This window comes from Leptodactylus fuscus, chromosome 3 (genome assembly GCF_031893055.1).
Source record: "Leptodactylus fuscus isolate aLepFus1 chromosome 3, aLepFus1.hap2, whole genome shotgun sequence".
Classification (NCBI taxonomy): Eukaryota; Metazoa; Chordata; class Amphibia; order Anura; family Leptodactylidae; genus Leptodactylus; species Leptodactylus fuscus.
In genome coordinates this window covers 50,195,060-50,212,190 of record NC_134267.1, presented here as the reverse complement: position 1 = coordinate 50,212,190, position 17,131 = coordinate 50,195,060, and the positions used below count along the sequence as shown (strand labels likewise).

Here is a 17,131-nt window from a genome sequence, read left to right as displayed (position 1 = left end):
CATAGGGAAGCACAGCAAACAAACTCTGCAGAAAAAAAAAGCAGCAGAAACGCATTGCGTTTTCCTCTGCGGACTTTCTGCCCTTATTATACCTATATGGAAAATGTCATCGTTTTCGCAGGTATAATTGACATGCTGTGATTTTTAAAAATGTGAGAAAACGCGGCTTTTCCGTTGCTGATTTTATTTTGCATTGTTTGGCTGGGACTGGCCCATCCACTTTGTAGGTAATGTAAAACGCTGTGTTTTTGCAATGTGAAGCTTCAGCCTAAATACTCAATACGTTTGTTGCATTTCTTGTAAACAGTGACTTTATTTTTTGGATGTAGGATGCGCCACATGATGGATGTCTTTTCCTGGAAAGCTGTGAAAATAATTCCAAGAATAAGTTTACTAGAAATTGTGAAGACTATCGAAAGCTTGAAAAAAGCAACAGAGAGAAACAGGAGAAGATTGTGAGTAATTGAAAGGAGATGATAGAATTTTTCTCAAAATTTGTAAATCTGTCTCTATGCTGAACTGTTTTATAGACATTTAATCTGGGCAACAGATCTGTGTGTACTTGGGGGGGGGGATGAGTGGCCTCAGTGCTGGGTGCCAGGGGGCGTCCACAAGCTACGCTGCCTTGGTCAATCTACATAAATCCAGTACTGGAGCAGTGAACTGTATCTATACCCCTGATGACGGAAAGTTTAGTTATAATCCTGTGCATCTTACTTGCATTGCAGTGAGAGTGATACTAGATATGACAATTGTGATGCCCCTGGCTGGTAAAAGATGAGTTATTTGATAGAGATTAGGAGTGACTTAGAAGTGTCTTTCCAGGAGTATCCAATTCTTCAGGCAATTTCGATTCCTGTCTTGCTCCTTTTTTTAACTACTTCTTTATCATTGTAATTTCTGTACATGGGTTGTCCATGGGCTTCTATTCTTTTCTATACAACTGCTTAGAATGTTCTAAAAAAAAAAAAAGAAGTAATATCTACCTTGCCAACCCCTGCTCCCATTCTGCTCTCAGTCCTCGAAATAGAATTGTAAAGAATTGCTGTGTTTTTTTGAGCCAAAGCTAGGAGTAGATTGAGAAGAAAGTAGAAGTATAAGAGCTTTCTTTAAGGGAATTGCTATTTGAGTAATTCCTCAGTAGTTGCTACTGAACCAGGGAGGAAGGGAACGACAGAGACAGTGAGTCCTAAACTTGAGCCAGCTCCTGTCCCTAACTACTTGCCACAACTGTCCTAATGACAGGGACAACTCGGTGACAGTCCCTTTTTTGAATAAGTGTTTACACAGAACAGGACAAAACAAGACAAGACAGAAGCAGAGTCAGCAAGCCATGGTCAAACCAGAAAGACAAACAGTACCAAATCGACATCCAAAAGAGTAGTAACAAGGGAAACCAAAGGTCAGAAGTCAGTAAATACAAAACAATAGCAAGAGAAACGCTTAGCAAGGACAGAGTATCAATAGCCAGCAAGCCTGTGTGGGCTGATGACCTGTTTTATAGGAAGTCCAGAACCCACCTCAGACTTGATTGGCAGATAGGCCATCAATCACAAAGGTAAGGCTAAGATTAACTATTAGAGGAGCAAAGAAAAACCAAGGAGAAGGAGATGGCTGTGGTGGAAAATCAATTACAGAGATGAGAGAACAGAGCAGTGTTCAGACAGAGCATCAAGAAGCTAAAGCAAGGAATCATAATTGAACATGCCTCGTGCGCTGCAGAGTCAGAGCTGAGCGTGACACAGAGATGTTACACTTTCTATACATTTCCCATTCCTTTTGCAGCCATTCTTGGCCTTGGCTCAAAAAACACAGCAAAATCTGCAACAAATTCTGACTAACTGTAGAAAACATTGCAGAAAAAAAATCTGCGTAGTATACAGAGAAAGAAACAGATGCTCTGTACACTGTGTAGTGGCAATAATCCAATAGGATTATTGGTGCTCAGCTTCCATTTACCTGAATTAGAGCTAAAGGCTGTATCCGCAGCACAGTCACTGCACAGTGTATAGAACTATCTGCTTCCAGACTAGTGGGGTCTGACAGCCAGTACATCCACCAATCTGATATCCTTAAGGATAGGCCATCAATATCTAGTCTTGGAGAACCTTTTAACATGGCTGTACTAAGTATTCCTGTTATATGGATTTTGGGAAGAATATGCAAGTCTGACTTCCATGGTGTAATTAGAATGTCAGTGCCTCAAGTATGCACACCAATAGAGGGCGCTGACTAAGAATGTGCAAGTCTATCTTCCATGATGTAATTAGGAAGACAGAGTCTCAGTCAAACAAACCTATAGAGGGCGCTCCCTTTAACATCATGCCGACTTTCTCAGAGGCCTTTGTTTGCAATGATGTTGGGATTATACCAGATACAGTCTTCTCAGCCAAGGACAGCCGTTTCGATGTATTTGCATCTCATCAGCTTGGCGCAGAGAGGACTGATCTGGTAGAGGTGAGAGGCTTAGACAGGGTTGAGGGGATAATTAGGAACACAGAGTCTCAGTCAAACAAACCTATGTTATATGGATTTGTAATACAACACACATTCGGGACCCATATTGTATCTTATTCTGTATTGTTTTTGTTCTGAACATAAGCATAACCTAAGAGCTCCAAATATTACAGGATTTATCATAAGCCGGTTGTTCTCACATGAGATATATAAGTGATTATGTATAACTAAAGCCTTTCCACCAATGTTAGGTATATCCCTGGATGTATGGAGTTATGATACATCTGTACATGACGTAATTTCAGGTCCATAATAAGGACCCATATGATATCATCTCAATGTCCCTCTGTAAAGGGACAATGCAGGATAAATCCTCTTGGATGTGAAGGGATTTTCTCATTTTGTTTGTTCCCCTTTCCAATAGAATAATTCATTTTCTGTCCTCGATTCTGTTCTTATTACACAATTATTGTCTAGAAATATTTCTTATATTTCCTCTGGTTTCCTACAATAGGACTATTTACTAAGAGAAATTGAAGAACTAAATACAAAGCTGAATACAATACAAAATGCTGAAAGAGACCAGGAACAATTGTTTGTAAGTAAGCAAAGCAAATTGGTTTCTGATATGGAAGACTTGAGGTCGCAGCTCGAGAAGGCCAAAGAGCGTGAAAAGCTGAAAGTCTCCTGTCTGGAGGCAGAGAAGGTACAATGCACATGATGTGACTCAGAGCCCCATAACTCTGTGTATAGTCACAGTCCTAGTAACCAGATACGGAAACCTGTAAGACCGAGTCCGGCTATGAGTGCCGGTGAGTGTTTTATGCTCTCCGCAGTGAAACCGTTTTTTTTAAACCGGACACAAAGTCCTGCATGTCCGACTTTGTGTCTGGTTAAAAAAAAAAACGGTTTCGCGGCGGAGAGCACAAAACGCTCACCGGCGCTCACGGCCGGACACTTTTCATACCCATTCATTTGAATGGGTTTGAAAAATGCCTGCAGGTTTCCGTCTCCTGTCCTGGGCGCAGATGTGAACGAGCCCTTACACAGAAAATTACGTAGTTTATTATTTCATGTCATTGGTAATTTCTTGTTGTCTGATCTGGTTTGGGAGATGTTGTAGAATAGTAAGTGCAGTCTTTATCACGTAGAGGAAGACTAGGATTGACACGATGACCTTATCATATATTAAGGTCTTGTATAGTCCAGCACATGATAACATTGCTGGTTCTATCTTTTGCTTCTGCTCAAACACTAGACCGCAGTAACAATTTGTATCTTTGGGAAATTATATTCTAAGCTTTAGAGCGGGTTCACACCTGCATCCGGTCTCCGCTTTCAGGTTTCCGTCTTCTGCTGAGAGAAACTGGACAGGAGACGGAAAACTGATGGTCACTTTTCAAAACCATTCACTTAAATGGGTTTGCAAAGTGACCGCCCGTGAGTCTCTTGTGCCTCTCCGCGGCTAAACTGGTCTTTTTTTAACCGGTTGGATGGAGCAAGACATGATGTCCCAGATGTGCTCATTCAGATTCAGGTCTGGGGAACGGGTGGGCTAGTCCATAACTTCAATGCCTCCTGGTAGCCCCTCAGCACGTCACGTTGCACCACAGACTGTCCAGGAGTTGGCAGATGCTTTAGTCCAGGTCTGGGAGGAGATCCCTCAGGAGACCATCCGCAACCTCATCAGGAACATGCCTAGGCTTTGTATGGAGGTCATACAGGCACGTGGAGGCCACGCACACTACTCAGCCTCATTTTGACATGTTTTTAAGGACATTGCATCAAAGCTGGATCAGTCTGTAGTGTGTTTTTCCACTTTAATTTTGGGGGGACTTCAAAACCAGGTCTCCATTGGTTAATAAATTTGATTTCCATTGATGATTTTTGTGTGATTTTGTTATCACATTCAACTTTGTACAGAACAAAGTATTCAATGAGAATATTTTATTCATTCATTCATTCATTCATTCATTCATTCATTCATTCAGATCTAGGATGTGTTATTTGAGTGTTCCCTTTATTTGTTTTGAGCAGTGTTTATATGTTCATGTATCTGCTTCATTATCTTCTTATAGCCTTTTTCATGATAAAAAGATAAATGGGAGAGCCTTTCGCAGATATCATTGTCACAGCTTAAAATATGGATTTCCATACTGCCTTCTATAACTTTACATATTGTTACACAACAATTTTGCCATCTATATTCCTGGAAGCGCTATATAATATTTTATTGTTTTACAGGCTAAAATGGTCATGCAGCTGGAGAATACAAAAGCTGAACTGGAAAGACTGAAGAAAAAACGATCGCCAGTAATAGCTGAACTACGCAAGGAAAAGGTATCTTACAGAATGTGTATATTGGATGACATTGTATTAGTATAAATAGTCAGTGTGTGTGTCTGACAGTAAGAGAATCGTAGTATACACAGTAGCAGATTATAATATAGCCTTTTAGGGGCAGTCATGAAATATCTTACTAACCTAACAAGTTTATGCCACTTCGAAGTGACCTGCGGAGGTGGTAAAATGTTACATATACCTGTAAATACATGCACAGTACAGTAGTAATCTCATAATGAAGGAGGCAGCATCACAGTGTAACTATTCCTTCTGCTACAGTCATCTGATCCCGGGTGCATGTTGTAAGCATTGCATGCACAATGTATAAGCCCAACCTATCTCCTGGAATTCATGGAGATCGGGCATTCATATGAATGATCATTCACTTGATAATCAGGTCCTGAAAACTTTACCCTGGTGGGGGTCACAGTCTTTATACAGCTCAGCACACAGGGTGGACTTAGTATATAGAAGTGTTTCCTGGTGATTGTGACCAATTGTTTGAACAATTTACATCATAGTACCTCAAAAGCATGAACCGGGTGCGAAAGCCCCTTAGACATATGGTGTGTTTCCCCCTGGGGTATAGAGCAAATACATCCAATGTTTTGTCAGTGTGGTCTCAATTATATGTCTACTGTTACTGCAAAAAAACCACAGAGGAAAAAAGGAGACCACTTGGGGATAAGGACCAGGGACAGTGAACAACAGACCAATAGAAATCTGTCCTATGGTCTCAAAACTGAAATTTTGGGCTTTAGAAATGTCATCTTCATAAGGGAAAGAATATAGGAAGCAGAATAGACAGCCAGCAGATACCCAGCAGGGCGGCGCTCTGATGTCAGCACTTCGGAGAAAGGTTTTCATTGCTTTATTCAATCCTGACTACAAATTTTCCCATTTGTGAAATATTAAAATTGCTATTTTTGCAGGACTGCTACTTACTGGAGATTGAGAAACTGAAAGCCTACTCTGAGAAGGTAATTGTTATACCTTATCCGTTTAGCAGACTGCTGTCCATAGGCCCTTTCAGAACATATAGGTTTTATAGTGGTAGGCCTCTTCAGAAAGACAATCATTCAAGGGTTTTATATCCCCTATCCCAGCAGTCAGACCCCCAGCAATCATGAGGACCCTCATTTATGTGTCCCCTTTAAAGGTATGTTCACATTTCATTTTGTAAAAAAGACTTGTTGGATTCAATGCTAATTCAATGCTTTATAATACACCAATGTTACCTTGCCCTGGTTCGATTAAACAAGGAGGGCACTCCCAGTGCACAGATGTCATATGCCCAATGCTAATTTTTTGCACTTAATATGGGGCTGCTCCTACACCCTAAGTCCTTCTGGGATGAAGCCTCCCTTCTTTCAGAATTATTGGGGCAACCGGTCCTAGCCTAAGAGGATTCTGCGCCTTTTCCCCAGATAGAGCCTTTCTATCTACCTAAAGGCTCTTTATCCGGGGATGAAGATGGTTGTGCCAAGGGCCTGTGGGAACCAGAACCATGAGATGGTATTTGGAGTTTTTCTGGGTCTGACTCTTCCTGGAGCCCCGAAATGCGTTGTCTGTTACTCAATAAACTGATCTTTAATATACTTTCTTCTGGTGAATTGTGTTTTCTCCACTGGTCAGCATCTGAGAAGACGTCCTCACATGGTCCTTTTGGGCACCCTGTTTGCCCCATTTACCCAAAAGTGAAATGACCACACAGGTGAACATAGCATGATTTATCAAAGGTGCACGTTCCATTATGTTATGGATGTGAGTGCATCTTCTCCATCTAGTTTGGTTTTATAACTTGTACTTGTAACATTACAGATGAAAGAAGAAAACTTGTCTCTGTCAGACACCATTAAGGTGCTGCAGCAGGAGCTGGAGAAGAGGTCTATACCTACCTGCTTTAGCTCCCCAGTCTACACAGCTGGAGCTGAGGTTCTGCTGATCTCTCATCGCAACGCACCAGAATATTCTCACACAGGACCAACAGGTGAAATAATCTTATACTGGAATATTTAAGAGGGGCTAACATTAAACCAGACATGACAGCTCTCCTGAAATGTCTGTTTTAGTAAATACTTATATTCATCATAAAATATCAATTGTGTAGCATCTTTTCTTAGGCTATGTTCACATCTTCATTGGGGTTTCCATTTGGGGGGTTACTTGTGGACCTTAAAAAAGCAGTTACCCACAGAGCCCATAGACTATAATGAGGTCCGCGTGGTTTCTGCTCGAAAAGGGCGAAAAATGCGGAGCTAAAAAGTGCTGCTTGCTCTTTTCTCTCCGCATTTTTCAAGCAGAGAGGCGAACAAAATCTCCGTATGGAAAGCCAATGCTGGTATGAACCCAGCCTTAAAGCTCTGATATTCCTGTTTTTCCACCTGCAAATGTATGCTATACCATTTCCTTTAACAGTTGTATCCCTACATAGTCTGACCCTATCAGCACCTCCTGATACCTAAGGCCTGGTTCACATCTTCGCTCGGGACCCCCCCAAATGGAAACCTAATCTGCTTAAAAAAGTGGTTATTTTAAGAAACCTGCAGACCCCATAGACTATAATGGGGTCTGTGTGGTTTCCGCGCAAAAAGGGCAAAAAATGCGGCGAGAAACGCACTGCTTGCATGCGTTTCTCTCCACATTTTTCATGCCGAGAGTGGAACGGAATCCCCGTACGGAGTACAAGCACAGATGTGAACTGAGCCTTAGTGAAAGTCTCAATATACAAAGACCTGCACAGTATATACACTGGATCATGACTGGTTTTATGAAATCCAAAGATCTAAAGATCTTGGTATTTCAGCAATTAGACACTTTGTAAGTTATAGCATATCCTAGTATATGTTGTAACATATCTTTGTGGGAAATCTGCAATATATTTAATAAAATACAATAATAAGTTAGATATTTTTCCGTACCTTACCAGGTCTTACCTGATGTACATTTACTGTACGACAAATTTCTGTCCTTACACATTGGTAACTATGTAACAGGTTCCTCTGACAAGTCATCTGTGATATTTCTCAGCACGGTTTTATGGCAGCTTTTAGCTTTTCTTTGCCATTAGGTTGGTGGAGTGTTTTAGAGATATAGGAGCCAGTCATGCATAACTAACTATTAAATGTCTCAGCAAATTAATTTTTCTCGCTTTTGATCTTTTCTCCTAACAAGCACAATGAAAGGTCAGATAAGCTCCATTAGTTGAGCACGCTCTTTTGTAGTTGCCAGTATGTGCTCTATAAATAGCGATTTGTCTAGATAATGCTCTGAAATGTGCGTCTAAGTAAGAAGCCAGAAGGTGAGGATTCCTCCATTAGTCATGTGAGACTGCGCATACATTTCTACAGGGAATTAACATATGACTTTACCTACCCTGCATATCAATGCAGCCCTGCAGTTAGATAGGTTAGGGTCACCTGAATCAAATAGTGTTTCCTGCTTGGAAATTGGTCCCTGTGTTACCAAGATTAGTCTATATGCAAATTAGCTGTTTGGAGCAATGAAGGCATTGCTGTTGCTCCAAAGAGCTCACTTGCATATTGCCAAAAATGTGACGAGAAGCATTGATTCATAAGGGGAAACATAATTCGACTCAGGTTACCCAACTCTATGTACTGCAAGGCTGCATTGGTATGTTGGGTTCTGGTGACCGACTACATTTAAAGGAACACTAAAAACATTACGTTTATGCCACTTTTGTAGTATAAAATAGTTACAAATCATAGGGGTTGGCATGGAGTTCCGCCTAGACGCAAGAAATTCAGGAAGATGAGCCTAATTCATGACCAGCCTTCCGCTGGCACAGGGAACATACAGGTGTAAAATGCGTCGTCTTGATAAATATCCTCCATAAATCCAGTAATTCCTTCCTTCATCCCTTTCCATGGATTCCTTTGATCAGTTTTACAATGAAACCTGAGAAACATATAAAGACATTTTCTGTGTCCCAAGAAATCAGCCATTTTCACCCTCATCCTTGTCACGATCCTGTCTATGGATGCAAGGCTGCAAAGGACAACTGCCTTGTTTGCAGTAGAACACAAATGTCAATACAAAAATGGAACAGATCAGTAAGACATTAAAGGGGTTGTCCAGAGAGTTGGAGTTGGTTTAGCTGCTCCGGGGTTGCTGATGGTGGACTTGGGGTTTCTGGCCACGTCACAACCCCCCGGATCATGTGATCACATGCAGCGTTCTGCCACCTCCTCCTCCTCCAAACAATTATCTTTGCTATGGGAACTTGGCTTTATTATAGTCCACCAGCCCCCATAGTACAAGTAATTAAGGGGGAGGTAGGAGGCCTAGCAACCTGTGGGTTTGCAGCAGTGCTTACAATCACATGACCCAGCAGGGGGGTCATGACATGACTATAAACCCTGGGTCCATCATCAGTCAATTCCAACTTCTGCAACAACCCTTCAACCTCTATGTTACTCCAGGCTTTCAACAAGGTTATTTGTTTCATCACATTGGCATATGAATAAAACAGTAACTTAGATGAAAATGGGACACAAAGCTGAATAACAGAAGTATATTTGGAAACTGTAGGATCTCCTCTACAAGGTGCTGGGGAGGAGGTTTATTACCAGTTTACTGCTGACAGGTGGATCTGTGAGATGAATGTGCTGGTCTGTGGAAAGGCATAACATAATAATAAATATATATTGTTGTTATTATTACTATAATTATTATATGACTGGGATTTATATATTTTATAGATTACAAATTCCAGGAGATCTGTAGTTGTGGCAGAACACTACAGAATATAGGTTCAGCTTCTAATAAATGTTCTGTAGGAGAAGAAGACATGACGGTGAAGGAAATCTACAGACAGATGTAAGGAATGTATATATGAGTATATATAGTACATATCTGTATGTGTGTGTACATATATATATATATATATATATATATAATCTTAGTATATTGTACATTTTCTCTTCTTGCTATATAATGACAGAGTACATGGCACATATTATTGTAATAAAAAGGACATGGATCAGGTTTTCCCCTTATTATGTTTGATGTAGGTGCTGGAGTGTGGTTATTTTGGTAGATACAGTCCTATGAAAAAGTTTGGGCACCCCTATTAATCTTAATCATTTTTTGTTCTAAATATTTTGGTGTTTGCAACAGCCATTTCAGTTTGATATATCTAATAACTGATAGACACAGTAATATTTCAGGATTGAAATGAGGTTTATTGTACTAACAGAAAATGTGCAATATGCATTAAACCAAAATTTGACCGGTGCAAAAGTATGGGCACCCTTATCATTTTATTGATTTGAATTCCCCTAACTACTTTTTACTGACTTACTGAAGCACAAAATTGTTTTTGTAACCTCAGTGAGCTTTGAACTTCATAGCCAGATGTATCCAATCATAAGAAAAGGTATTTAAGGTGGCCAATTGCAAGTTGATCTCCTATTTGAATCTCCTCTGAAGAGTGGCATCATGGGCTACTCAAAACAACTCTCAAATGATCTGAAAACAAAGATTGTTCAACATAGTTGTTCAGGGGAAGGATACAAAAAGTTGTCTCAGAGATTTAACCTGTCAGTTTCCACTGTGAGGAACATAGTAAGGAAATGGAAGAGCACAGGGACAGTTCTTGTTAAGCCCAGAAGTGGCAGGCCAAGAAAAATATCAGAAAGGCAGAGAAGAAGAATGGTGAGAACAGTCAAGGACAATCCACAGACCACCTCCAAAGAGCTGCAGCATCATCTTGCTGCAGATGGTGTCACTGTGCATCGGTCAACTATACAGCGCACTTTGCACAAATAGAAGCTGTATGGGAGAGTGATGAGAAAGAAGCCGTTTCTGCACGTACGCCACAAATAGAGTTGCCTGAGGTATGAAAAAGCACATTTGGACAAGGCAGCTTCATTTTGGAAACAAAAATTGAGTTGTTTGGTTATAAAAAAAGGCGTTATGCATGGCGTCCAAAAAGAAACAGCATTCCAAGAAAAACACATGCTACCCACTGTAAAATTTGGTGGAGGTTCCATCATGCTTTGGGGCTGTGTGGCCAATGCCGGCATCGGGAATCTTGTTAAAGTTGAGAGTCGCATGGATTCCACTCAGTATCAGCAGATTCTTGAGAATAATGTTCAAGAATCAGTGACGAAGTTGAAGTTACGCCGGGGATGGATATTTCAGCAAGACAATGATCCAAAACACCGCTCCAAATCCTCAGGCATTCATGCAGAGGAACAATTACAATGTTCTGGAATGGCCATCCCAGTCCCCAGACCTGAATATCATTGAACATCTGTGGGATGATTTGAAGCGGGCTGTCCATGCTCGGCGACCATCTAACTTAACTGAACTTGAATTGTTTGTCCAAAATACCTTTATCCAGGATCCAGGAACTGATTAAAAGCTACAGGAAGCGACTAGAGGCTGTTATCTTTGCAAAAGGAGGATCTACTAAATATTAATGTCACTTTTCTGTTGAGGTGCCCATACTTTTGCACCGGTCAAATTTTGGTTTAATGCATATTGCACATTTTCTGTTAGTACAATAAACCTCATTTCAATCCTGAAATATTACTGTGTCCATCAGTTATTAGATATATCAAACTGAAATGGCTGTTATAAACACCAAAATATTTAGAACTAAAAATGATTAAGATTAATAGGGGTGCCCAAACTTTTTCATAGGACTGTATATAACTTTCATATCTGTATAGGGTTTACATTTCACACTTGTTTTGGTAAGTCTAGTTGTGAATAGTCTATAGCTACATTTGGCATTGGCTCTTTCAAGATGCATATGCTAAACAGAATTAATATACTTAAGGCTAGTTCACACGGGGCAAAATGGTCAGGATTTTGACACGGCATCCGCATCAGAATCGTGCTCAAAAAAACGCCTCCTACTGAAATCAACGGGAGCTGGTAATTTCATTTTTCCGTGAGCGGTTTGTTCCCGCTCGTGAAAAAAAGAAGCGAGCTGCCCTTTCTTTAGCTGGATTCCGTGGCCGATTCAGTCCACCTTGCGACACCACCCTCCGGACTAGGTCCATTCATTTGGGCCTAATCCGGAACGAAAAGCCGTGACGCATAGCATCGGCATCCCGTTGCGGCAGCTGCGACGGAATGTGTACAAGCGAACCCTGTGTGGACTAGCCCTTAATGTGACCAAAGCTTTATTTATTTTATTTATGTTTGAAATCAAAAACCTTATCAGAAGGGAACACAATTATGTACAGTACTGTGCAGATATTATAGGCAGGTGTAAAGTAAGAATGCTTTCAAAAATAGAAGTGTTAATAGTTTATTTTTGCCAGTTAACAAAATGCAAAGTCAATAAACAAAAGAGAAAACTAAACAAAAACTCTATCTGGTGTGACCACATTTGCCTTCAAAACAGCATCAATTCTTCTAGATACATCTTCTGTGGATGTAGGCTTGCTCAAATCCTTCTATGTAATCCCAGACAGACTCGGTGATGATGAGATCAGGGCTTTGTAGGGGCCATATCATCACTTCTAGGACTCCTTTTTCATCTTTATATGAAGGCAGTTCTAATGACATTGGCTGTATGTTCGGGTTTGTGTTCTGTTGCAGAATAAATATGGAGCCAAGCAGATGCCTTCCTGATGGTATTAAATGATGGATACCGTTAGTCCCCAACTCCATTTGCTGAAATTTAGCCCTAAACTTGCAGGGACCTTCCACCATGCTTCATTTTTATCTTCAGACTAGGGTTGAGCGATTGGGATTGGAAAAGATCAGATTCCGATCGGAGATCGAGTAAATTTCACGATCGTGATCGGAATTCCGAACCCGATCTTTTTAGGCGGAATCAAGGTCGGAGGTTATTTCCCACAATGCTTTGCTACTGGCCAAGCAATGTGGGAAAAGCTAACAATGTTAGCTAGGTCCCATAGGAATGAATGGATGCAGCCCGCACACAGCCTGTGCCGGCGTCCGGCCGCTTAACCCCCTGCGCGCCGGCTGCGTCCATTCATTCTAATGGGAGACTAGCTAACATCTCTAGTAGCTTAAGGCTTGGTTCACATATGCTGATGTGTTCCGTCTGTAAGAGTCCGCATGAGGACCCCTACGAACGGAATACAAGCGCAACTGCAAGCGCTGTGCAGTTCAAGCACACGGGCCCCATAGACTATAATGGAGTCCGTGTGCTTGAACTGCACAGAGCTTGCAGTTGTGCTTGTGTTCCGTCCGTAGGGGTCCTCATGCGGACTCTTATGGACAGAACACATCAGCATATGTGAACCAGGCATAACACTTACGTGCACAGAAGTGCTGCCGCTGGTCCGTTCCCCCTGTTCTCACCTCGCTGCCCCCGCCTCCCAGGTTAGTGTTACAGACCTAGGAAGAAGGCGGGGCTTGTGGCTTAGGAGAGTGTAGGCGGGTACTGGGAGGGGAGCACTCACGTCTCCCCGCCCTGTACCCGCCCACACTCTCCTAAGCCACAAGCCCCGCCTTCTTCCTAGGTCTGTAACACTAACCTGGGAGGCGGGGTCAGCGAGGCGAGAACAGGAGCGAGAACAGCGGGGACCAGACCAGCGGCAGCGCTTCTGTGCAGGTAAGTGGACACCAGGGGGGACTAAGTAGCCAGAGGATTTTTTTTAATCACTACACAGCATGGAGTCTAACAATTAAAGCGTTCACTTTTTAGACTCCATGCTGTGTAGTGAATAGGATCGTTTTTAAAATCTGATCATCGATTATTAAAAAAATCCCATTGACTTGCATTTGGATCGGAATTGGGTTCAAAAGGAAAATGATCGGAAATCAGATTTTAAAAACGATCCTGAAATCTCAAGATCGGCTCAACTCTACCTCAGACGCTCATTGAACCACTCTCTAGTTCTTTGGTGAACAAATTTCCTTCTGTTAAATATTTCCCATTTTGACTCGCCAGTCCAGAGCGCCTTTCAAAGAGAAGTAAGGGTGCATTCAGACTACGTAACGCCGGGCGTGTATGAGAGCCGTACACGCCGGCATTACGGCAGACTGCCGAACACTTCCCATTCACTTCAATGGGAGCGCTCGTAAACGCCGCTGTTACGAGCGCTCCCATTGAAGTGAATGGGAAGTGTTCGGCAGTCTGCCGTAATGCCGGCGTGTACGGCTCTCATACACGCCCGGCGTTACGTAGTCTGAATGCACCCTAAGTATGTTGTGTCATTCGTCTGCTGAAGTAATGTTCATTGGCTGACCACTGTGTCTGTGATCAGGATTAAGGATGCCCTTAATGCTGAGAAACACAGTCAGATATTTATCCATCATGCCATACAATCAATGAGACATCGGACTGTCTCCAACTTTATGTAGCAGCAGGACAATGACCCCAAGCATACAGCCAATATCATAAGGAATAACTTTAGTGTCAAGAAGAACAAGGAGTCCTGGAAATGTTGATATGACCCCACAAAGCCCCGATCTCAACATCATTGAGCCTCTCTGGGATTACAGAGAGACGGAAGGATTTGAGCAAATCCATAGGAGTTCTTTTTTTCTCCAAAGTGTTTGGAACATCCTCCCTACGGAGTATCTTGAAAAACTGCCTTTAAGACAAGATCAGCTCTAGGTACACTTACATTCAAAGGACGGTCACACCAAATATTGATATGATTTAGATTTATCTTTGTCCATTCACTTTGTATTTTGTTAATTGACAAAAATAATCTATTCACATCTTTATTTTGTAAAGCACTCTTAGGCTTGGTTCACAACTGTGCTCGGGTTTCCGTTTCCAAGTGGACCCCCCCGAACGGAAACCTAATCCGCATACAAAAGCAGTTAACTTAAGAAACCCGCGGACCCCATAGTCTATAATGGGGTTTCTGTTCAGTTTCCTCCCGCAAAGGGCAAAAAATGCGGAGAGAGGAACAGAATCCCCATACGGAGATGGGCGCAGATGTGAACCCAGCCTTACCCAGCATTTTTCCCATAACTGAATTAAACTTTTGCGCAATACCTATCTATCTATCTATCTATCTATCTATCTCTATCTATCTATGGATGTGGTAATGGGTTGTGTTTGAAGAACATTTTCTGCAAACATTTTGTTCTATTGCTCAAAGAACTGATAAGTTTATTCAATCCTGGCAGGAAACGAGAAAGGAACCTGTTACTTGATGTCATGGTTATCATGTATGAGAGAAGATGGTTTGTGGAAGAAGCTGTGCCGCACGTCAGAAGAGCCCTGAGGAAATGTGGAGCCCTAGCACTTGCTGCAGATTAGATGTGGAAATACCTGCAATATTTGTCAGTATGACAGTATCAAAAGCAGCGTATTGTAACAGTGACACAATGGGGTTAGTGACACAGATTGCAGACTAGAACGGATAGCGAATCGAACTGCCCATATATACTGTAAGAAAATAGTTACTAGAAATTTTAAAGGGGTTCTCTGGACAGGATTGGGGAAAAAAATATAGCTCAGGATGGCAGAATATACTTCAACATACTTGTTGCTCCTGTTTCAGAGTTTGCTGGTGGTCTCTATTGCTTGGTTCCATTCAACACAGAAATGACTGCTCAGCCAGTCACTGGCCACATCAATAGCCTGCCTCAGCTAGTAATGGAGCGAGTGATCAATACTGGTTCATTGAGAGGGACCCGGAAAGAGAGACCACCAGGAAACAGGAGCAATGGCAAAGAGTATCAATAATTCAACTGGACAACCCTTTAAAATATTTATTAGCAGTGTAAAGCTACCATTGTTACCAAACTTTCCCAAGTTCCGGAATGACAAATCTACCAACATTCCCTATTCACACACACACTGCATTCCTCGACATTTTGGTTGCCAAAATGGATGGCAAATGAAGTGACCTCATTTACTGTGTAATATGATGCACCAATATCCATTTTATCGGGAGTGAGAATTAATAGAGGGAAATACTGGCTTTGTAGGACGTTCTTACAATGATGGTACAATGCTAATCCTAATCTAGTGACTAAACAACCATATGGCCTCCAAACTGGTGATCAAGCCGTTGCCATGTGCAGATAATGTGCCGTACACGGCAGTGACATATTTCTACATTTGTAAGTTCCTGACTTCCTGGGATTGGCAGGGGTATTATTTACATCACTTTTCTTCTAAATATCTCACTTGAGGAATAAAACTTAAAGGGATCCTATCATTCAAACTCCTTTTTTTCTGACTAACACGTCGGAATAGCCTTAAGAAAGGCTATTCTTCTCCTACCTTTTGATGTCTTCTCCGCGCCGACGTTCGCCTGAAATCCAGGTTTTTCTTGGTATGCAAATGAGTTCTCTCTGCAGCGCTGCCTCCATCTTCTTCAGCATTGGCCTCTTCTTTCACCCGGCGTGCGGGGGGGAAGTGGGGATTTCAAAATTCAACACATGCGCAAGTCGGCTTTGCCAAAGCCGACTTCACATGCGGGCGGGCATTTTTTTTGTGGCTGCTTATGCGAGCAGGCGCAGTACGCCCTGTACTCCATAGAACTACAGGAGCGTACTGCGCCTGCTCGCGTAAACAGCCACAAAAAAATGGCCGCCCGCATGTGAAGTCGGCTCTGGCAGAGCCGACTTGCGCATGAGTTGAATTTTGACATCCCCCCTTCCCCCAGCACGCCGGAAGAAGATGAAAGAAGAGGCTGTTGCTGAAGAAGATGGAGGCGGCGCTGGAGAGAGTTCTCTTGCAGCATTGGGGACGCCCCTAGTGCTGTTTGAGCGCTGGGGTCCACTCCCAGTGCTGCGAAAGAACTCATCAGGATTTCTATGGAACGGCAGTGCGGAGAAGACATTGAAAGGTAATATTCATTGGAAGCTTCTCAGATTTTAAAATTAGTGCCATTTGTAAGGCCTGTACATCTCAGGAACCGTCCATTAGAATATAGAACTTATAGAATATAGTATACAAGTATCTCCATACCAAATGTATACATGACATGTGATTGTAATTCACTGCAGTCAGACACTAGAACTCTAAGAACAGAACAGCAGACATTATAAGATTTGTTGCAGGGAAGGACAGGCATGTGGGGCATCTAAAATGCAATATTATATATATTGATAACCTTGGAATAACGTAAATCATTGCTTACCATGAAACCTGCATCTTGAGAGTTACATTAAAAATATCCATATTATAAATGTACTATGATTTGTATTACGCTTACAATACATATGTCTAGAGGGAATTAGTTTGTGGGTGGTTTTTTACATACATCTTTATATAGGCATGCTTGTATGTCTATAAAACCTCAGAATAAATTCATTCTGCTATAAAACAGTTGTTTCTGATTCTTATTCAATTTTGTATAATAGGTATATAATAGGTTATTATTAGAATTTTCTAATAGATCAGTAAAGG

General features: G+C 41.7%; 1 protein-coding gene across 1 annotated transcript in view; it reads left to right on the top strand.

Annotated features, from left to right (window-relative positions):
* LOC142196605 (uncharacterized) overlaps positions 1-15,085 on the top strand; it is a 49,713-nt gene extending 34,628 nt beyond the window's left edge. Inside the window, exons 5-11 of the mRNA XM_075266578.1 lie at positions 330-455; positions 2,972-3,163; positions 4,702-4,797; positions 5,733-5,780; positions 6,622-6,790; positions 9,522-9,639; positions 14,896-15,085. Of these exons, the coding sequence (XP_075122679.1) occupies positions 330-455; positions 2,972-3,163; positions 4,702-4,797; positions 5,733-5,780; positions 6,622-6,790; positions 9,522-9,639; positions 14,896-15,028 (882 nt within the window). The 3' untranslated portion in view covers positions 15,029-15,085. The remainder of the gene's footprint in view (positions 1-329; positions 456-2,971; positions 3,164-4,701; positions 4,798-5,732; positions 5,781-6,621; positions 6,791-9,521; positions 9,640-14,895) is intronic.
* The last annotated feature ends 2,046 nt before the right edge of the window (positions 15,086-17,131 follow it).